Source organism: Engystomops pustulosus, chromosome 7 (assembly GCF_040894005.1).
Source record: "Engystomops pustulosus chromosome 7, aEngPut4.maternal, whole genome shotgun sequence".
Classification (NCBI taxonomy): Eukaryota; Metazoa; Chordata; class Amphibia; order Anura; family Leptodactylidae; genus Engystomops; species Engystomops pustulosus.
In genome coordinates this window covers 13,451,772-13,476,655 of record NC_092417.1, presented here as the reverse complement: position 1 = coordinate 13,476,655, position 24,884 = coordinate 13,451,772, and the positions used below count along the sequence as shown (strand labels likewise).

At 40.0% G+C, this 24,884-nt stretch overlaps 1 protein-coding gene across 2 annotated transcripts in view; it reads left to right on the top strand.

Moving 5' to 3' along the window:
- The first annotated feature begins 10,968 nt into the window (after positions 1-10,968).
- The window catches only part of CASQ1 (calsequestrin 1), a 74,509-nt gene continuing 60,593 nt past the window's right edge, over positions 10,969-24,884 (top strand). The window contains exon 1 of one of the 2 annotated variants that reach the window (XM_072114843.1): positions 10,969-11,487. In XM_072114843.1, coding sequence (XP_071970944.1) covers positions 11,245-11,487 — 243 coding nt within the window. In that variant the 5' untranslated portion in view covers positions 10,969-11,244. The remainder of the gene's footprint in view (positions 11,488-24,884) is intronic. The other variant, XM_072114842.1, reaches the window with a different exon arrangement.

The following is a 24,884-nucleotide window of genomic DNA, read 5'->3' as shown; positions in this document are numbered from 1 at the left end:
TATGTAGAGTTACTTGGGGAATGGTTATAGATACTGAGTGATATCTGACCCACTCTAACGTAGGAAAGACAGGAAAAAGATGATGGCTGCCCCAAAATGCATTGCCTTGTAGCCAACAGAGGCCAACGAGACAATGGGTCCAGTGTCCAAGTAATGAGAAAATAGTACACAAGGATAGGAAACATCCAGAGCTGGATAATCCTTAAAGACACATGGCAAAGACTAAACCGCAACTCAATGGTCAACAATCCTAGTTGTCAAAAGGTTTTGATGCACTGTGTTCTTCATAGGACTTTCATGGGGGTTTCATGGGACAACTAGTTGAGCGACTGTGGTATGCTACCTCGGCATTGTGTGTGTGATGCTATAGAAGTGTAAAGATTTGAGCGTATTCTGGGTGTCAAATGCAGGAGAGGTAAACAGGACTGGTTATGACCACAAAGAGCTAGGTCCTTTTTTTGGGACAAGGCACCATTTTGAATCACAATGTTGAGTGTAAGGAGAAGACATCTCATAAAAGAAGAAGGCTTGGGGTCTCTGCCAGAGAAAGCAGATGATCCACATGAGGCCTAAATCTTGTAGTGCCTTGTTCTTCGGGGATAAGGTAGTAAAGTTGAATTTGGAGGTCCAGAGATGTGATCTGAAACCCATGAGGGAAGCACTATGGAAGCTTTCCCTTGGAAAACCTAACTAGCAAATTCCCATTAGCCATAGAAGAATTTCACGTAGGAGAAAAACTTAACTGTATTCTGTGTAGGACGCTTCGAGATATTGATGGCTATGCTGTATTATTGGATCACGTGGTTGCTCTGGGGCAACTGATGGGCCAGTGAAAAGAGCTAATATGGGAACTAGTGTCTTGGATAAGCAGGGCTGTGGAGGGGCTTAGGTTTGGGATTCGAGAAGATACCTTTCTTGGTTGGCCAATGAGGTATCTACAGTAGGTTATGTTGCCCTGGAGAACTGGTGGATGAGTTGTGGCCGAGTGGCAGAATTTAATGGGCATTTCATTGAGTCAGGACCATAGTGTGAAAGGTGGCCTATTGTCCGTGTGACAGTGAGGAGAAGACCCGATCCTTGGTTTGAATTTTCCCGACTGAGCCAACTATGTAAACGTAGAGGAACATGGGAAAGGCCAAACCCTTGAAATGCTCAATATAGTGACAAAGGGAAGAACCCTACAGCCTTAAGATATCTTATGAGACCAGAGCTTCAAAGAGAAGGACTGGCATTAGACTTGTGGCAGGTCCCGAGAAACTGTCGCGAAACTGGTTGACGTAAAGTAGTCGAGGCGTGGTCTTTGTCGGCTGACCATGAGCTTTATTAGTAGAATTTTAATTGCTCTGATTGTATCCTTATCTCTGCTTCCACCTCCCTGGCCTACGATGTCATGTTCACTAGTCACATGAATGTGCTTACAATGTCTGGCTTCATGCTTGGTGGGCCTTGAAGGGTTTTGACACCTTTCGTGGACTAAAATCTAGAGTTTCAGTTGGGGGGGTCTGGCACCGATCCGCTCCCATCTCTTCAAACATTTGATCTGGTTTGAAAAGATGGGAGCGGATCGGTGCCCAACCCCCCCCCCCCAACTGAAACTCTAGTTTTTAGTCCAAAGAAACCACTTTAAATGCCACTCATTTGGTTACATACAAAAAAAAATTTAAAAAGTCTCAGTGCCATTATCTCGGAAGAACTTATGAAGCCAAAGATGGCCAGTTCCGCTACGTAGACAAAGTGGAACAACCTTACAAACTTAAGGAGTCCGAGTCCAGGCTTCGAGCTGACAGGGTAATTCTAGATAAATTCTGGGTGCCTCAGGGACTCACCCACGCAACGTTGTCTCCTATGTCTCCTCTCTCTCTCTCCCCAATCTCTCCCTACTCCTCTCCATCAATCTCTAATTACCCAGCATCCGCACAGGGCCTTCTTATCTTACTCCAGACTCATCTCAAATTATATTTAGATCCAGCGCTCCGTCTCCCTTCTTAATATGGTGATTGGAAAAAAAAAAAATCTCTATCCGTATTTCAGCAGCTTGAAGGAGAACTGCTTAGGGCCACGAAATTAATAGACAGGAGTCGTTAACAGATCGGAGGATTCCAATGGGAGAAGGACACCGAGATGAACGTGGATCACTGCCAAGGGGTTACAGGTGGAATGTACCTCACTGCAAGAAGATCCAGCGTGACCCAAACTGTAGGGGGCGCTAACAGAAACATGCAGAATCATAGGCTGCAGCATACTGACTATATACAGGGAGATGTATAATCAGCTGTACATATATCATCATATACAGGAGATCCCCAGGTTATACCAGCTGTACATATATCACTATATACAGGAGATCCCCAGGTTATACCAGCTGTACATATATCATTATATACAGGAGATCCCCAGGTTATACCAGCTGTACACATATCATTATATACAGGAGATCCGCACGTTATACCGGCTGTACACATATCATTATATACAGGAGATCCCCAGGTTATACCGGCTGTACATATATCATCATATACAGGAGATCCCCAGGTTATACCAGCTGTACATATATCATTATATACAGGAGATCCCCAGGTTATACCGGCTGTACATATATCATCATATACAGGAGATCCCCAGGTTATACCAGCTGTACATATATCATTATATACAGGAGATCTCCAGGTTATACCAGCTGTACATATATCATTATATACACGAGATCCCCAGGTTATACCAGCTGTACATATATCATTATATACAGGAGATCCCCAGGTTATACCAGCTGTACATATATCATTATATACAGGAGATCCCCAGGTTATACCGGCTGTACATATATCATTATATACAGGAGATCCCCAGGTTATACCGGCTGTACATATATCATTATATACAGGAGATCCTCAGGTTATACCAGCTGTACATATATCATCATATACAGGAGATCCCCAGGTTATACCGGCTGTACATATATCATTATATACAGGAGATCCCCAGGTTATACCAGCTGTACATATATCATTATATACAGGAGATCTCCAGGTTATACCGGCTGTACATATATCATTATATACAGGAGATCCCCAGGTTATACCGGCTGTACATATATCATTATATACAGGAGATCCCCATGTTATACCAGCTGTACATATATCATCATATACAGGAGATCCCCAGGTTATACCGGCTGTACATATATCATCATATACAGGAGATCCCCAGGTTATAGCGGCTGTACATATATCATTATATACAGGAGATCCCCAGGTTATACCGGCTGTACATATATCATCATATACAGGAGATCCCCAGGTTATAGCGGCTGTACATATATCATTATATACAGGAGATCCCCAGGTTATACCAGCTGTACATATATCATTATATAAAGGAGATCCCCAGGTTATACCAGCTGTACATATATCATTATATAAAGGAGATCCCCAGGTCATACCAGCTGTACATATATCATTATATACAGGAGATCCCCAGGTTATACCGGCTGTACATATATCATTATATACAGGAGATCCCCAGGTTATACCGGCTGTACATATATCATTATATACAGGAGATCCCCAGGTTATACCGGCTGTACATATATCATTATATACAGGAGATCCCCAGGTTATACCGGCTGTACATATATCATTATATACAGGAGATCCCCAGGTTATACCGGCTGTACATATATCATTATATACAGGAGATCCCCAGGTTATACCGGCTGTACATATATCATTATATACAGGAGCTCCCCAGGTTATACCGGCTGTACATATATCATCATATACAGGAGATCCCCAGGTTATACCAGCTGTACATATATCATTATATACAGGAGATCCCCAGGTTATACCGGCTGTACATATATCATCATATACAGGAGATCCCCAGGTTATACCAGCTGTACATATATCATTATATACAGGAGATCTCCAGGTTATACCAGCTGTACATATATCATTATATACACGAGATCCCCAGGTTATACCAGCTGTACATATATCATTATATACAGGAGATCCCCAGGTTATACCAGCTGTACATATATCATTATATACAGGAGATCCCCAGGTTATACCGGCTGTACATATATCATTATATACAGGAGATCCCCAGGTTATACCGGCTGTACATATATCATTATATACAGGAGATCCTCAGGTTATACCAGCTGTACATATATCATCATATACAGGAGATCCCCAGGTTATACCGGCTGTACATATATCATTATATACAGGAGATCCCCAGGTTATACCAGCTGTACATATATCATTATATACAGGAGATCTCCAGGTTATACCGGCTGTACATATATCATTATATACAGGAGATCCCCAGGTTATACCGGCTGTACATATATCATTATATACAGGAGATCCCCATGTTATACCAGCTGTACATATATCATCATATACAGGAGATCCCCAGGTTATACCGGCTGTACATATATCATCATATACAGGAGATCCCCAGGTTATAGCGGCTGTACATATATCATTATATACAGGAGATCCCCAGGTTATAGCGGCTGTACATATATCATCATATACAGGAGATCCCCAGGTTATAGCGGCTGTACATATATCATTATATACAGGAGATCCCCAGGTTATACCAGCTGTACATATATCATTATATAAAGGAGATCCCCAGGTTATACCAGCTGTACATATATCATTATATAAAGGAGATCCCCAGGTCATACCAGCTGTACATATATCATTATATACAGGAGATCCCCAGGTTATACCGGCTGTACATATATCATTATATACAGGAGATCCCCAGGTTATACCGGCTGTACATATATCATTATATACAGGAGATCCCCAGGTTATACCGGCTGTACATATATCATTATATACAGGAGATCCCCAGGTTATACCGGCTGTACATATATCATTATATACAGGAGATCCCCAGGTTATACCGGCTGTACATATATCATTATATACAGGAGATCCCCAGGTTATACCAGCTGTACATATATCATTATATACAGGAGATCCCCAGGTTATACCGGCTGTACACATATCATTATATACAGGAGATCCCCAGGTTATACCAGCTGTACATATATCATTATATACAGGAGATCCCCAGGTTATACCGGCTGTACATATATCATTATATACAGGAGATCCCCAGGTTATACCGGCTGTACATATATCATTATATACAGGAGATCCCCAGGTTATACCAGCTGTACATATATCATTATATACAGGAGATCCCCAGGTTATAGCGGTTGTACATATATCATTATATACAGGAGATCCCCAGGTTATACCAGCTGTACATATATCATTATATACAGGAGATCCCCAGGTTATACCGGCTGTACATATATCATCATATACAGGAGATCCCCAGGTTATACCAGCTGTACATATATCATCATATACCGGAGATCCCCAGGTTATACCAGCTGTACATATATCATCATATACAGGAGATCCCCAGGTTATACCGGCTGTACATATATCATTATATACAGGAGATCCCCAGGTTATACCAGCTGTACATATATCATTATATACAGGAGATCTCCAGGTTATACCGGCTGTACATATATCATTATATACAGGAGATCCCCAGGTTATACCGGCTGTACATATATCATTATATACAGGAGATCCCCATGTTATACCAGCTGTACATATATCATCATATACAGGAGATCCCCAGGTTATACCAGCTGTACATATATCATTATATACAGGAGATCCCCAGGTTATACCGGCTGTACATATATCATTATATACAGGAGATCCCCAGGTTATAGCGGCTGTACATATATCATTATATACAGGAGATCCCCAGGTTATACCGGCTGTACATATATCATCATATACAGGAGATCCCCAGGTTATAGCGGCTGTACATATATCATTATATACAGGAGATCCCCAGGTTATACCGGCTGTACATATATCATCATATACAGGAGATCCCCAGGTTATAGCGGCTGTACATATATCATTATATACAGGAGATCCCCAGGTTATACCAGCTGTACATATATCATTATATAAAGGAGATCCCCAGGTTATACCGGCTGTACATATATCATTATATACAGGAGATCCCCAGGTTATACCGGCTGTACATATATCATTATATACAGGAGATCCCCAGGTTATACCGGCTGTACATATATCATTATATACAGGAGATCCCCAGGTTATACCAGCTGTACATATATCATTATATACAGGAGATCCCCAGGTTATACCGGCTGTACATATATCATTATATACAGGAGATCCCCAGGTTATACCGGCTGTACATATATCATTATATACAGGATATCCCCAGGTTATACCGGCTGTACATATATCATTATATACAGGAGATCCCCAGGTTATACCGGCTGTACATATATCATTATATACAGGAGATCCCCAGGTTATACCAGCTGTACATATATCATTATATACAGGAGATCCCCAGGTTATACCGGCTGTACATATATCATTATATACAGGAGATCCCCAGGTTATACCGGCTGTACATATATCATTATATACAGGAGATCCCCAGGTTATACCAGCTGTACATATATCATTATATACAGGAGATCCCCAGGTTATAGCGGTTGTACATATATCATTATATACAGGAGATCCCCAGGTTATACCAGCTGTACATATATCATTATATACAGGAGATACCCAGGTTATACGAGCTGTACATATATCATTATATACAGGAGATCCCCAGGTTATACTGGCTGTACATATATCATTATATACAGGAGATCCCCAGGTTATACCGGCTGTACACATATCATTATATACAGGAGATCCCCAGGTTATACCAGCTGTACATATATCATTATATACAGGAGATCCCCAGGTTATACCGGCTGTACATATATCATTATATACAGGAGATCCCCAGGTTATACCAGCTGTACATATATCATTATATACAGGAGATCCCCAGGTTATACCGGCTGTACACATATCATTATATACAGGAGATCCCCAGGTTATACCAGCTGTACATATATCATTATATACAGGAGATCCCCAGGTTATACCGGCTGTACATATATCATTATATACAGGAGATCCCCAGGTTATACCGGCTGTACATATATCATTATATACAGGAGATCCCCAGGTTATACCGGCTGTACATATATTATTATATACAGGAGATCCCCAGGTTATACCAGCTGTACATATATCATTATATACAGGAGATCCCCAGGTTATACCGGCTGTACATATATCATTATATACATGGGATCCCCAGGTTATACCGGCTGTACATATATCATTATATACAGGAGATCCCCAGGTTATACCGGCTGTACATATATCATTATATACAGGAGATCCCCAGGTTATACCGGCTGTACATATATCATTATATACATGGGATCCCCAGGTTATACCGGCTGTACATATATCATTATATACAGGAGATCCCCAGGTTATACCGGCTGTACATATATCATTATATACAGGAGATCCCCAGGATATACTGGCTGTACATATATCACTATATACAGGAGATCCCCAGGTTATCCCGGCTGTACATATATCATTATATACAGGAGATCCCCAGGTTATACCAGCTGTACATATATCATTATATACAGGAGATCCCCAGGTTATACCGGCTGTACATATATCATTATATACAGGAGATCCCCAGGTTATAGCGGTTGTACATATATCATTATATACAGGAGATCCCCAGGTTATACCAGCTGTACATATATCATTATATACAGGAGATCCCCAGGTTATACCAGCTGTACATATATCATTATATACAGGAGATCCCCAGGTTATACCGGCTGTACATATATCATTATATACAGGAGATCCCCAGGTTATACCGGCTGTACATATATCATTATATACAGGATATCCCCAGGTTATACCGGCTGTACATATATCATTATATACAGGAGATCCCCAGGTTATACCGGCTGTACATATATCATTATATACAGGAGATCCCCAGGTTATACCAGCTGTACATATATCATTATATACAGGAGATCCCCAGGTTATACCGGCTGTACATATATCATTATATACAGGAGATCCCCAGGTTATACCGGCTGTACATATATCATTATATACAGGAGATCCCCAGGTTATACCAGCTGTACATATATCATTATATACAGGAGATCCCCAGGTTATAGCGGTTGTACATATATCATTATATACAGGAGATCCCCAGGGTATACCAGCTGTACATATATCATTATATACAGGAGATACCCAGGTTATACCAGCTGTACATATATCATTATATACAGGAGATCCCCAGGTTATACTGGCTGTACATATATCATTATATACAGGAGATCCCCAGGTTATACCGGCTGTACACATATCATTATATACAGGAGATCCCCAGGTTATACCAGCTGTACATATATCATTATATACAGGAGATCCCCAGGTTATACCGGCTGTACATATATCATTATATACAGGAGATCCCCAGGTTATACCAGCTGTACATATATCATTATATACAGGAGATCCCCAGGTTATACCGGCTGTACACATATCATTATATACAGGAGATCCCCAGGTTATACCAGCTGTACATATATCATTATATACAGGAGATCCCCAGGTTATACCGGCTGTACATATATCATTATATACAGGAGATCCCCAGGTTATACCGGCTGTACATATATCATTATATACAGGAGATCCCCAGGTTATACCGGCTGTACATATATTATTATATACAGGAGATCCCCAGGTTATACCAGCTGTACATATATCATTATATACAGGAGATCCCCAGGTTATACCGGCTGTACATATATCATTATATACATGGGATCCCCAGGTTATACCGGCTGTACATATATCATTATATACAGGAGATCCCCAGGTTATACCGGCTGTACATATATCATTATATACAGGAGATCCCCAGGTTATACCGGCTGTACATATATCATTATATACATGGGATCCCCAGGTTATACCGGCTGTACATATATCATTATATACAGGAGATCCCCAGGTTATACCGGCTGTACATATATCATTATATACAGGAGATCCCCAGGATATACTGGCTGTACATATATCACTATATACAGGAGATCCCCAGGTTATCCCGGCTGTACATATATCATTATATACAGGAGATCCCCAGGTTATACCAGCTGTACATATATCATTATATACAGGAGATCCCCAGGTTATACCGGCTGTACATATATCATTATATACAGGAGATCCCCAGGTTATAGCGGTTGTACATATATCATTATATACAGGAGATCCCCAGGTTATACCAGCTGTACATATATCATTATATACAGGAGATCCCCAGGTTATACCAGCTGTACATATATCATTATATACAGGAGATCCCCAGGTTATACCGGCTGTACATATATCATTATATACAGGGCATCCCCAGGTTATACCAGTGTGTTAGTACAATGGTGGTGGTACACCCAGGCTGTGTTTGATATGGCAGCTCACTTTCATTAAAGAGGTTTTCCAAAGGAGTATAATTTTTAGGATGTGACACGTAGGTCCTGGTGACATGTCTTAGCCAATGATTGGTTGGGTGTACAACTAAGAGCATATGTTGACGCTATTGCTAATATCTAGGGGAATATTGTTGTCCCAGAGAAGATGAGTTCAGTAGCGCTAAGCTCCAGACTAGACACTTTTTGCCCTCACATGTGGCACATTTCTTCTATAAAAAATGTCTGTGTTTTTCTACATCTAGATGTCTCCTCAGATATCATGGGGACCTATGATCCGGACGTGGGATGATGTATAAGGTATATATCGGAGGCTTTTATATATCGGAGGCTTTTGTGGTACTATAAGGGGCTGGACTCCTGGTGTTGGTGGCCTAAGAATTTTCGGTTCTCTAAATGTTGTGGGACTTTAGTTTCCATTGTAGGAGGTGGAGTATCAGGACTTTATGGAAGTTCTCCTCCTCAAATCTGAAACCACTACCCCACAAGAAGTTTACGCGGGACAGGCCAAAAAAAACAAGGTCTATGGCTTCGCCCCTGAAGCTCCTGCATGGTGTTTACAATGGTCATTCTGGCTGGATGTCACCTACATAGCAGTAATGTAGGACATCCAGTAGGACAACCAACCATCAGATCTTGATGGACATTATTCTACCAATGGTGATAGAATTTGACTGTTAGGCTGGAAGTTTTTGGTCTACCAAATACTGGAAGGTAACCAGCTTGGCCGGAAAAATACCAATCAAGTGGGAACCCTAACTGTTAGGGTAGGCTAGTCACAGGGGCTACCTAAGATGTCCCTTTTGTGACTGGAATGTCTAAGTCCACGCTGGTTCCTGTCAAAGGAAAAGGTGGAGAATATCCTACATAGCATAAAAAAAAAAACCCAGCCTAACAATAAAAATTCCATCCAGGGTGGTAAAATATCAAGAGGCAACCATACTCGTAAGGGTAGACCATCGATGATGCCCCACTTCCTGCTGCCCAGTATTTTTGAGTTGAATAGATGACAACCCACTAACGATAAGCCACCAATGTGGTCAGCCTGGAAATGAACCCTTTGAGGTCTACTTTATGCTCCTCAAGATATCCATATCTTCAAATCCTGAAGACCCAATAAGGACCATCACATCGAAGAGGCGAAAATATAACGACTCTACGACGAAGAGCTAAGCTCCCGCTACTACAAAATCAGCAGTTTCTGATGTAGAAGAGCCTGATATTCGGTGGTGTCTTAAGTTGTCTCGCTGCCCGTATCCCCCCTGTCTTGCTTCTGGCAGTAGGATACTTGAGGACTCATAGTATATTAGGAGACCGATCTCATGTAGACATATATAGACTGTGGTTACAGGAGGAGGGGGGCTCAAGTGACGAATGTCCAGACTGCCAAACCTGCTAGGATAGGATGTCCCTCCTAAGTTCTTGACCTCTTCCTATCCAGCCCCCTCATCCTCTTTTATGGACTGGGTGTCAGATTTTCCCTTTGCTTTTCAGTCTGTGCACCCTGGGATAGCCTCCACCACTTGTTCCCAGACTCTCGCCTCCATCTCAACCAGCTCGAGGAGCTGTCCCCAAAACCCCTAAGGAGAAGTGGAGCCACCTCACCAAGAAGCCAGAGGAGATACCTGTCCACCTGTAACTATTCCTGAAGGGGGCGGAGAAGGGGTTTTGGTACAATCCTCCTAGAGTTCCCACCCGTTGACTTTAAACTGGGACCCTAATCTGTAACCTGTTGATTTGGAACGTGCGAGAGGATGAAGGGGCTGTGGCTGGTTTTGGCAGCTCTGTGCCTCGCCCTGGCCAACCTGGGTGCCCGGGCCGAGGACGGACTCGACTTCCCAGAGTATGACGGAGAGGACAGAGTCATTCACATCAGCTTGAAAAACTATAAGGCTGCCTTAAAGAAGTACGAAGTATTGGCCTTGCTATACCATGAACCTATTGAGGATGACAAAGCTTCCCAAAGACAGTTTGAGATGGAGGAGCTGATACTGGAGGTACTAAGAGATATATGTCATGGCTGCATGAGACCAAAGTGGACAAATACAATCCTAAAAACTGGTACAGTCCAACTTGTGGTACCATTTAGTGGACCAAAACTCCAACTTTGGGGCTTGTCCCACTAAAATTCATCACAATTTGCTATACTTACTGCTTCTAGGTCTAAAGTTGCTTATTTTTGTCAGAATTCACATTTTGATACGCCCTCCTGCAAACTGTACTAATTTTTTGTGCTTTTCAATCATGTCTTGTAATACAGACGTAGCCAGATATCTTACTCATTCTTGATTAGATTAACTATATAACTGTACAGCTATGTACAAATACATGTTCACTCTCAGAACATGAATTCCTTATTAGTTTGATACACCGTCCTGCAACTTTTACTCTTATTTTGTACTTTTACTTGTGATGCAGACATAGTCGGATATCTTACTTGCCCTTGATTAGATTACTATATGCAGCTGTAGAGAAAAAAAGGTTCACCCTCATACAATGAATGCATTATTAGTTTTATGCGCCATCCTGCAAGTTTTACTCATATTTTGTGCTTTTTATCCATGTCTTGTGTTGTCAAGTATAGTCAGATATCTTACTCTCCTTGAGTAGATAAATTATATACCTGTACAGCTATGTACAAACACATGTTTACCCTCGGAACATGAATTCCTTATTAGTTTGATACGCCGTCCTGCAGCTTTTACTCATATTTTGTGCTTTTTATCCATGTCTTGTGTTGTCAGGTGTAGTCGGATATCTTACTTGCTTATGATTAAATGTAAGATATGCAGCTATATGCCAAACATTTTTACCCTCATGAAGTTGATTTAATATTGGTTAAATACACCCTCCTGCAACTTTTACTTATCACTAATACATTTTTTGCTTTTGATCTTTGCCTTGTGCTGTCACATATCTTAATTGCTTTTGACTACATTTACTTTACATAGCTATACACACAGCATTTTTGCCTTGGTAGTATTGGATTTGATACACCTTCTTGCAACTTTTACTTACTGCAGATACAATTTGTTCTTTTTTATCCATACTAACATTCATTATTGTTTTTTTATACACCCTTTTGTAACTTTTCCTTTTTCCAGATACTTTTTGTGCTTTCTATCTATGTCTTGTGCTGTCAGGAATAGTCAGATATATTACTGGCCCTTGATTGTAATAAATATATGCAAACATTTTCACCTTAGAGCCATTAATCTAGAATTGATTTGATTTGCCTTCCTGCAACTTTTACTAATTTACTGGCACTGATTACTTTTCTTTTATGTCCTGTGTTGGCACGTTCAGTCTAAAATCTTATTTTTCCTGAGTAAATTTCGTATATACAGTTATATAGAAATGTTCATCCGAAATAACATTCAGTTATGTTTTTAAACGCCCTCCTGCAACTTTTACTAATATTATTACTAATACAGTTATAAATTGGCTTTTATCACCCATGTCTTACAGTGTCAAGCATTGGCATGTATATCACTTATCCCTGATTACATTCAGTGTTCACTGCTTCACTCAAAGCGATAATGTGTTATAGAAACTGCCTCTGAAAATAAGTTAAAGTTGTCAGAGGGCTGAAAAACCAATTGACATTTCATGACACAGAAAACTATAGGATATTTTTTTTTATATGCCAATGCTAATATTATGAACAAGGGTGTGACTATTCCATTTATTTATGAATGATGTGCTAATATTCATATTTGTTTATTATGCAAATATATGCAAATTTGTAGGGAACAGCATCTTATTATAGAAGGTTATACCTCTTTTTATGTTATCACATAGGTTCCTTCTGATAATCACCCTTTTCATGCAGAAGCCCCTCACACATGGACATCACTCAACATTGTTGAAATTATGAATTCATTGCATTTTTAGAATTTTATAGATTTTTTTAAGAAAAAACATTCACTCAATTCTAAAAACTAGATACCAATGAACGCATGCATGTGATTGGCTAGTTTTCTAAATCTTATTTTTATACCTGTATCGGACATTTCTGTGGATACTGGGGCGATTGCTTTAAGCCTGTATGCAAAACGGGCCAAAAAGGGAATGCCAACATCGACCAATCAGAGCGCTCGGAATGTTGGGACTTGGAATCTTTGCTGAGATGGAACTAAGCAGTATTCCGAGCTCAGCAAAAGTTGAAGTGACAAGTGACACTGCTGGCAGGACAGATTTTCAGAATATCACTAAATTAGGTCACGGTGTCTGTGTCATAGATGTCATGGAGACATCTGCCATAGCTAGATACTTAAAGGGAATGTTCTAACTATCACCAATACTCCCTAATCCAATAATATATATTATTACAAATCTCTTGTTGCCATTTAAAAGTGTTGTTTTTAATTTTCAGCTGCATTTTTTTAAATTTTAAACATGTTTGTAGAAAACTTTTGTTGTTAGCTGCAGTACCACTTTTGACCATAACAATCTGCCATAGACTTTAATGCAACAGCGCCCCCATTAAGATCTAAACCATGGGAATGTGGTTGAGCTGCAATACCACATACAACCTGTGAACAGGTGTGGCGCTGTTTTGTTGTGAAGCGTATGATATAGGTCACTTCTTCCGTCAAGTTGATGGTAATGACACTCCGCCACTTACCTTAATTGCGGGTTATGAATTGTGGCCGCGTCCTCAGCCTAATCGGTGATATTAGATATTTCTGTGGGTACAGAGAATGAGGATCAGCAGAGAAGAAGTTTCCTTCCCCAGAAATGGCCTCTGCTCTAGGGTTTCATTGAGTGCACATTCTCCTCTGTAAGACAGATGCCAAGGGTTAATATTGCCCAAAATAATGCAAATCCAGATCCCAGGGGAAGAGATTGGGTGTCAGGGGGGTCTCACTGACATCACCCATCTGAGCAGCATACCTGTACACCGAGACCGCCATGGAAGATGATGGATGGATGGATAGATAGATAGATAGGAGATAGATAGATAGATAGATAGATAGATAGATAGATAGGAGATAGATAGATAGATATGAGATAGATAGATAGATATGAGATAGATAGATAGATAGATAGATAGATAGATAGATAGATAGATAGATAGATAGATAGATAGATATGAGATAGATAGATAGATATGAGATAGATAGATAGATAGTTATGAGATAGATAGATAGATAGATAGATAGATAGGAGATAGATAGATAGATAGGAGATAGATAGATAGGAGATAGATAGATATGAGATAGATAGATAGATAGATAGATAGATATGAGATAGATAGATAGATAGATAGATAGATAGATAGATAGGAGATAGATAGGAGATAGATAGATAGATAGATAGATAGATAGATAGATAGATAGATAGATAAATAGATATGAGATAGATATGAGATAGATAGATTTGAGATAGATAGATAGATAGATATGAGATAGATAGATATGAGATAGATAGATAGATAGATAGATAGATAGATAGATAGATAGATAGATAGATATGAGATAGATAGATAGATATGAGATAGATATGAGATAGATAGATAGATAGATAGATAGATATGAGATAGATAGATAGATAGATAGATAGATATGAGATAGATTGATAGATAGATAGGAGATAGATGGGAGATAGATAGATAGATAGATAGATAGATAGATAGATAGATAGATAGATAGATAGATATGAGATAGATAGATAGATATGAGATAGATAGATAGATATGAGATAGATATGAGATAGATAGATAGATAGATAGATAGATAGATAGATAGATATGAGATAGATATGAGATAGATAGATAGATAGATAGATAGATAGATAGATAGATAGATAGATATGAGATAGATAAATAGATAGATAGATAGATAGATAGATAGATAGATAGGAGATAGATGGGAGATAGATAGATAGATAGATAGATATGAGATAGAAATGAGATAGATAGATAGATAGATATGAGATAGATAGATAGATAGATAGATAGATAGATAGATAGATAGGAGATAGATATGAGATAGATAGATAGATAGATAGATAGATATATAGGAGATAGATAGATAGATAGATAGATAGATAGATAGATAGATAGGAGATAGATAGATAGATAGATAGATAGATAGATAGATATGAGATAGATAGATAGATATGAGATAGATAGATAGATAGATATGAGATAGATATGAGATAGATAGATAGATAGATAGATAGATAGATAGATAGATAGATAGATATGAGATAGATAGATAGATAGATAGATATGAGATAGATAAATAGATAGATAGATAGATAGATAGATAGATAGATAGATAGGAGATAGATGGGAGATAGATAGATAGATAGATAGATATGAGATAGATATGAGATAGATAGATAGATAGATAGATATGAGATAGATAGATAGATAGATAGATAGATAGATAGATAGATAGATATGAGATAGATAGATAGATAGATAGATAGATAGATAGATAGGAGATAGATAGATAGATAGATAGATAGATGATAGATAGATAGATATGAGATAGATAGATAGATATGAGATAGATAGATAGATAGATAGATAGATAGATATGAGATAGATAGATAGATAGTTATGAGATAGATAGATAGATAGATAGGAGATAGATAGATAGATAGGAGATAGATAGATAGGAGATAGATAGATATGAGATAGATAGATAGATAGATAGATAGATAGGAGATAGATAGATAGATAGGAGATAGATAGGAGATAGATAGATAGATAGATAGATAGATAGATAAATAGATATGAGATAGATATGAGATAGATAGATTTGAGATAGATAGATAGATAGATAGATATGAGATAGATAGATATGAGATAGATAGATAGATAGATAGATAGATAGATAGATATGAGATAGATAGATAGATATGAGATAGATATGAGATAGATAGATAGATAGATAGATAGATAGATAGATAGATAGATAGATAGATATGAGATAGATAGATAGATAGATAGATAGATATGAGATAGATTGATAGATAGATAGGAGATAGATGGGAGATAGATAGATAGATAGATAGATAGATAGATAGATAGATATGAGATAGATAGATAGATATGAGATAGATAGATAGATAGATATGAGATAGATATGAGATAGATAGATAGATAGATAGATAGATATGAGATAGATATGAGATAGATAGATAGATAGATAGATAGATATGAGATAGATAAATAGATAGATAGATAGATAGATAGATAGATAGATATGAGATAGATATGAGATAGATAGATAGATAGATAGATAGATAGATAGATAGATAGGAGATAGATATGAGATAGATAGATAGATAGATAGATAGATAGATAGATAGATAGGAGATAGATAGATAGATAGATAGATAGATAGATAGATAGGAGATAGATAGATAGATAGATATGTATGGGAAAGTCCAGAGCAGCACAGCACACTACTCTGGAGTGCTGCCTGCTTTTTGTATTATAGATAGATAGATAGATAGATATGAGATAGATAGATAGCTAGATAGATAGATATATAGATAGATAGATAGATAGATAGATAGATAGGAGATAGATAGATAGATATATAGATAGATAGATAGATAGATAGATAGATAGGAGATAGATAGATAGATAGATAGATAGATAGATAGATAGATAGATAGATGATATTAGTAATATTTCCTCTGGAGGGTGAGGTCAGTGATGTTACCGGACGCTTTGTTCCTCTGTGTGATATAACATTGTACGGCAGACATGTGGATTCCAGGTTGTAATGGCCATGGTGGTGGTATTAGGTGGTACCAGTATTAGTAGGGGATAGTAGTAGTACTAGGTGGTGATAGTAGGTGGTATTGGTAGTTACTGGTAATTGTAGTTGTTGCTGGTGATAGTAGGTGGTATTAGTACTTACTAATATGAGTAGGTGGTAGTAGATAATAGAAATAGTAGGTGATAGTTCTGGTAGTAGTAGTTGGTGATAGTGGTGGTAGCAGATGGTAGTAGTAGTAGTAGTAGTACTAGATGATAGCGGTGATAGTAGATGATAGTAGTAGTAGGTGTTAACGGTGGTATTTGATGGTAGTACTAGGTGATAGTGGTGGTAGTAGATGGTAGTAGTAGGTGATATTTGTTTTAGTAAAGTAGTAGTAGGTGATAGTGGTGGTAGTAGATGGTAGTAGTAGTAGTAGTAGTAGTAGGTGATAGTGGTGGTAGTAGATGGTAGTAGTAGTAGTAGTAGTAGTAGGTGATAGTGGTGGTAGTAGATGGTAGTAGTAGTAGTAGTAGTAGGTGATAGTGGTGGTAGTAGATGGTAGTAGTAGTAGTAGTAGTAGTAGGTGATAGTGGTGGTAGTAGATGGTAGTAGTAGTAGTAGTAGTAGGTGATAGTGGTGGTAGTAGATGGTAGTAGTAGGTGATAGTGGTGGTAGTAGATGGTAGTAGTAGTAGTAGTAGTAGGTGATAGTGGTGGTAGTAGATGGTAGTAGTAGGTGATATTTGTTTTAGTAAAGTAGTAGTAGGTGATAGTGGTGGTAGTAGATGGTAGTAGTAGTAGTAGTAGTAGGTGATAGTGGTGGTAGTAGATGGTAGTAGTAGGTGATAGTGATGGCAGTAGATGGTAGTAGTAGGTGATATTGGTGGTAGTAGATGGTAGTAGTAGGTTTTAGTGGTGGCAGTAGATGGTAGTAGTAGGTGATAGTGATGGTAGTAGATGGTAGTAGTAGGTTTTAGTGGTGGCAGTAGATGGTAGTAGTAGGTGATAGTGGTGGTAGTAGATGGTAGTAGTAGGTGATAGTGATGGTAGTAGATGGTAGTAGTAGGTGATAGTGATGGCAGTAAATGGTAGTAGTAGGTGATATTGGTGGTAGTAGATGGTAGTAGTAGGTGATATTGGTGGTAGTAGATGGTAGTAGTAGTAGGTGATAGTGGTGGTAGTAGATGGTAGTAGTAGGTGATAGGGGTGGCAGTAGATGGTAGTAGTAGGTGATAGGGGTGGCAGTAGATGGTAGTAGTAGGTGATAGTGATGGCAGTAGATGGTAGTAGTAGGTGATAGTGATGGCAGTAGATGGTAGTAGTAGGTGATAGTGATGGCAGTAGATGGTAGTAGTAGGTGATATTGGTGGTAGTAGTAGGTGGAATTGGTGGTAGTAGATGGTAGTAGTAGGTGATATTGGTGGTAGTAGATGGTAGTAGTAGGTTTTAGTGGTGGCAGTAGATGGTAGTAGTAGTAGGTGATAGTGGATGGTAGTAGATGATAGTAGTAGTAGGTGATAGTGGTGGTAGTAGATGGTAGTAGTAGGTGATAGTGGTGGTAGTAGATGGTAGTAGTAGGTGATAGTGATGGCAGTAGATGGTATTAGTAGGTGATAGTGGTGGTAGTAGATGGTAGTAGTAGGTGATAGTGGTGGTAGTAGATGGTAGTAGTAGGTGATAGTGGTGGTAGTAGATGGTAGTAGTAGGTGATAGTGATGGCAGTAGATGGTAGTAGTAGGTGATATTGGTGGTAGTAGATGGTAGTAGTAGGTTTTAGTGGTGGCAGTAGATGGTAGTAGTAGGTGATAGTGATGGCAGTAGATGGTAGTAGTAGGTGATAGTGGTGGTAGTAGATGGTAGTAGTAGGTGATAGTGGTGGCAGTAGATGGTAGTAGTAGGTGATAGTGATGGCAGTAGATGGTAGTAGTAGGTGATAGTGGTGGCAGTAGATGGTAGTACTAGGTGTTAGTGGTGGTAGTAGATGGTAGTACTAGGTGTTAGTGGTGGTAGTAGATGGCAGTAGTAGGTTTTAGTGGTGGCAGTAGATGGTAGTAGTAGGTGATAGTGGTGGTAGTAGATGGTAGTACTAGGTGTTAGTGGTGGTAGTAGATGGCAGTAGTAGGTTTTAGTGGTGGCAGTAGATGGTAGTAGTAGGTGATAGTGGTGGCAGTAGATGGTAGTACTAGGTGTTAGTGGTGGCAGTAGATGGTATTAGTAGGTTTTAGTGGTGGCAGTAGATGGTAGTAGTAGGTGATAGTGGTGGTAGTAGATGGCAGTAGTAGGTGATAGGGGTGGTAGTAGATGGTAGTAGTAGGTTTTAGTGGTGGCAGTAGATGGTAGTAGTAGGTGATAGTGGTGGTAGTAGATGGCAGTAGTAGGTGATATTGGTGGTAGTAGATGGTAGTAGTAGGTTTTAGTGGTGGCAGTAGATGGTAGTAGTAGGTGATAGTGGTGGTAGTAGATGGTAGTAGTAGGTGATAGTGGTGGTAGTAGATGGTAGTAGTAGGTGATAGTGGATGGTAGTAGTAGGTTTTAGTAGTAGTAGGTTTAGTAGTAGTAGGTTTTAGTGGTGGCAGTAGATGGTAGTAGTAGTAGGTGATAGTGATGGTAGTAGATGGTAGTAGTAGTAGGTGATAAGGGTGGTAGTAGATGGTAGTAGTAGGTGATAGTGGATGGTAGTAGATGATAGTAGTAGTAGGTTTTAGTGGTGGCAGTAGATGGTATTAGTAGGTGATAGTGGTGGTAGTAGATGGTAGTAGTAGGTGATAGTGGTGGTAGTAGATGGTAGTAGTAGGTGATAGTGGATGGTAGTAGTAGGTTTTAGTAGTAGTAGGTTTAGTAGTAGTAGGTTTTAGTGGTGGTAGTAGATGGTAGTAGTAGGTTTTAGTGGTGGCAGTAGATGGTAGTAGTAGGTGATAGTGGTGGTAGTAGATGGTAGTAGTAGGTGATAGTGGTGGTAGTAGATGGTAGTAGTAGGTGATAGTGGATGGTAGTAGTAGGTTTTAGTAGTAGTAGGTTTAGTAGTAGTAGGTTTTAGTGGTGGCAGTAGATGGTAGTAGTAGTAGGTGATAGTGGATGGTAGTAGTAGGTTTAGTAGTAGTAGGTTTTAGTGGTGGCAGTAGATGGTAGTAGTAGTAGGTGATAGTGGATGGTAGTAGATGATAGTAGTAGTAGGTGATAAGGGTGGTAGTAGATGGTAGTAGTAGGTGATAGTGGATGGTAGTAGATGATAGTAGTAGTAGGTTTTAGTGGTGGCAGTAGATGGTATTAGTAGGTGATAGTGGTGGTAGTAGATGGTAGTAGTAGGTGATAGTGGTGGTAGTAGATGGTAGTAGTAGGTGATAGTGGTGGTAGTAGATGGTAGTAGTAGGTGATATTGATGGTAGTAGATGGTAGTAGTAGGTGATAGTGGTGGTAGTAGATGGTAGTAGTAGGTGATAGTGGTGGTAGTAGATGGTAGTAGTAGGTGATATTGGTGGTAGTAGATGGTAGTAGTAGGTGATAGTGGTGGTAGTAGATGGTAGTAGTAGGTGATAGTGGTGGTAGTAGATGGTAGTAGTAGGTGATAGTGGTGGTAGTAGATGGTAGTAGTAGGTGATAGTGGTGGTAGTAGATGGTAGTAGTAGGTGATAGTGATGGTAGTAGATGGTAGTAGTAGGTGATAGTGGATGGTAGTAGATGTTAGTAGTAGTAGGTTTTAGTGGTGGCAGTAGATGGTAGTAGTAGGTGATAGTGGATGGTAGTAGATGATAGTAGTAGTAGGTTTTAGTGGTGGCAGTAGATGGTATTAGTAGGTGATAGTAGATAGTAGTAGCAGTAGTAGGGGGTAGTAGATGGTAGTAGTAGCAGGTGATAGTTGGGGTAGATAGTATTATTAGTAGGTGATAGTGGTGGTAGATGGTAGTAGCAGTAGGTGCTAGTGGTGGCAGTAAATAGTATTAGTAGTAGGTGCTAGTGGTGGTTGTAGATGGTAGTATTAGTAGGTGATAGTGGTGGTAGATTGTAGTAGTAGTAGGTGATAGTGGGGTAGATGGTAGCAGTACTAGGTGATAGTGATGGCAGTAGATGGTAGTTGTAGGTGATAGTGGTGGTAGTAGATGGTAGTAGGGGTAGGTGGTAGTAGATGGTAGTAGTTGTAGATGATTGTCATGGTAGTAGATGGTGGTAGTAGTAGGTGATAGTGGTGGTAGTAGTAGTAGGTGATAGTGGTGGTGGTAGTAGATGATAGTGGTGGTGGTAGATAGTAGTAGGTGATAGTGGTGGCAATAGATGGTAATAGTACTAGTTGATAGTGGTAGTAGTATATGGTAGTAGTAGTAGGCAGTAGTAGTTGCTGGCTGTGGTAGTAGTATATGGTAGTAGTAGTAGGCAGTAGTAGTTGCTGGCTGTGGTAGTTCCTCTCTGGTGTAATGTCCTGGGGGGATGTTTCTAATTCTGCAGTAGTTGTGTGAGTGGTGCCCGTACCTTTATAAGGTCTGCTGTATGTGGCAGGAATGGGCTGGCACACCTCCCCCGGGCACTGCTTAGGTTACAGGCTGAAGTGCAGGTGACAGTGGTGGTACAGTAGTAGATGGTAGTAGTAGTAGTGGGTGATAGTGGTGGTAGTAGATGAATAGTTGTAGTAGTAGGTGATAGTGGATAGTAGTAGATTATAGTAGTAGTAGGTGATAGTGGTGGTAGATGGTAATAGTAGTAGGTGATAGTGGGGGTAGATGGTAGTAGTACTAGGTGATAGTGATGTCAGTAGATTGTAGTAGTAGGTGATAGTGGTGGCAGTAGATGGTAGTAGTAGGTGATAGTGGTGTCAGTAGATGATAGTAGCAGAAGTAGGTGTAGTGGTAGTACTAGTAGTAGTAGTAGGTGCTAGTGGTGGTAGTAGATTGCACTAGTAGTAGGTGATAGTGGTGGCAGTAGATGGTAGTAGTAGGTGATAGTGGTGGCAGTAGATGGTAGTAGTAGTAAATGATAGTGGTGGCAGTAGATGCAAGTAGTAGTAGGTGTTAGTGGTGGCAGTAGATGGTAGTAGTAGAAGGTTATTGTGGTGGCAGTAGATGTTAGTAGTAGGTGATAGTGGTGGCAGTAGATTATAGTAGCAGTAGTAGGTGATTGTCATGGTAGTAGATGGTGGTAGTAATAGTAGGTGATAGTGGTGGTAGTAGATGGTAGTAGGTGTAGGTGGTAGTAGATGGTAGTAGTAGTAGGTGATTGTTATGGTAGTAGATGGTGGTAGTAATAGTAGGTGGTAGTAGATAGTAGATAGTAGTAGGTGATAGTGTTAGTAGGTTAGTAGGATAGTGTTAGTAGTTGCTAGTGGTGGTAGTAGATAGTAGTAGTAGGTGATAATGATGGTAGTAGATGGTAATAGTAGTAGTAATAAATAGTAGTAGTAGTAGTAGGTGATAGTGGTAGTAGTAGATGGTAGTAGTAGTAGGTGATAGTGGTAGTAGTATATGATAGTAGTAGTAGTAGGTGATAATGGTGGTAGTAGATGGTAGTAGTAGTAGGTAGTAGTAGATAGTAGTAGTAGGTGCTTGTGGTGATAGTAAATGGTAGTAGTAGTAGTAGGTGGTAGTAGATAGTAATAGTAGGTGATAATGGTGGTATCAGATGGTAATAGTTGTAGTTGATAGTGGTAGTAGTATATGGTAGTAGTAGTAGTAGTAGGTGATAGTGGTAGTAGTAGATGGTAGTAGTAGTAGGTGATAGTGGTAGTAGTATATGATAGTAGTAGTAGTAGGTGATAATGGTGGTAGTAGATGGTAGTAGTAGTAGTAGTAGGTGGTAGTAGATAGTAGTAGTAGGTGATAATGGTGGTAGTAGTAGTAGTAGGTGGTAGTAGTTGCTGGCTGTGGTAGTTCCTCTCTGGTGTAATGTCCTGGGGGGATGTTTCTAATTCCGCAGTAGTTGTGTGAGCGGTGCCCGTACCTTTATAAGGTCTGCTGTATGTGGCAGGAATGGGCTGGCACACCTCCCCCGGGCACTGCTTAGGTTACAGGCTGAAGTGCACACTCAGGGGATCTGCTCCATAAGGTCGTCTCACACTCCAGCAGCTCCGTCCAGCAGAATCAAAAATAGACTCTTTATAAGGTTCTGCCCGAGCCCAGACACCAGCACCCTGGACGCCTCTACAGCACCCAAAATACCCCCTGTGGCCTTACCCTAACACTCTGCTCTTACACAAAGTGGCTGATAACAGAGAGCAATAGATTGTGTTCCCCTCCCTTACTGTAAGCCTCTTCCTGACTTGGATTGGCTGATAACTGTGAGCAATAGCTTACATTCGGCAGTAACCCTTTGGTCAAATGACTGATAACAGAAGATCATCCATTATTAAATGTCCGTCTTCACCTGGGAAAGCTGGGTGACAACCCCTATGGCTGCTGTTTATGCTCGCATAAGGGTTTGTTTTATATTTACCAGCAGTTAAAGGGACGGGCACTTTTGTAAAAAAAATATATAATTTCTGCCATTTTCTGATTTTGGGGTGAACTTATGACCCTGTCTAAGCCCATGTTCACATGCAGCACTTTCATCATTGTGACTTGTATCAAGAAGCAATCCCAGAAAACTAGGCAGGGGCTGGGTGAGACTAAAACTGCACCCAAAAGGGGTGACACCGTCTGGTTTGGGACACCCCTTTTTTTTTTGGAGGAGTTCTTCAAAGCCAAATCCAGGCAAGATCTCAAGTGTAGTATCAGAAGTATCAGCAGGCAGTAGGACTATCAGAAGTATCAGCAGGCAGTGGGACTATCAGAAGTATCAGCAGGCAGTAGGACTATCAGAGTATCAGCAGGAGGAGTATCAAAGATATCAGCAGGCAGTGAGACTATCAGCAGTATCAGCAGACATTGGGAGTATCAGAAGTATCAGCAGGAGGAGTATCAGAGGTATCAACAGGCAGTGAGACTATCAGCAGTATCAGCAGACATTGGGAGTATCAGAAGTATCAGCAGGAGGAGTATCAGAGGTATCAGCAGGCAGTGAGACTATCAGAAGCATCAGCAGGAGGAGTATCAGCAGGTAGGGGGAGTATCAGAAGTATCAGCAGACAGTGGGACTATCAGAAGTATCAGCAGACATTGGGAGTATCAGCAGTATCAGCAGGCAGTGGGACTATTAGAAGTATCAGCAGGAGGAGTATCAAAGATATCAGCAGGCAGTGGGTCTATCAGAAGTATCAGCAGGAGGAGTATCAGAGGTATCAGCAGTATCAGCAGGTAGGGGGAGTATCAGAAGTTTCAGCAGGAGGAGTATCAGAGTATCAGCAGGCAGTGGGAATATCAGAAGTATCAGCAGACAGTGGGAATATCAGAAGCATCAGCAGAGAGTGGGACTATCAGAAGTATCAGCAGACAGTGGGAATATCAGAAGTATCAGCAGACAGTGGGGCTATCAGAAGTATCAGCAGACAGTAGGACTATCAGAAGTATCAGCAGCCATTGGGGGGAGCATCCATCAGAAGTATCAGCCATTGGGGGGAAGCATCAGAAGTATCAGCCATTGGGGGGAAGCATCAGAAGTATCAGCCATTGGGGGGAGCATTAGAAGTATCAGCCATTGGGGGGAAGCATCAGAAGTATCAGCCGTTGGGGGGGGGAGCATCAGAAGTATCAGCCGTTGGGGGGGGGGGTATCAGAAGTATCAGCCATTGGGGGGAGCATCAGAAGT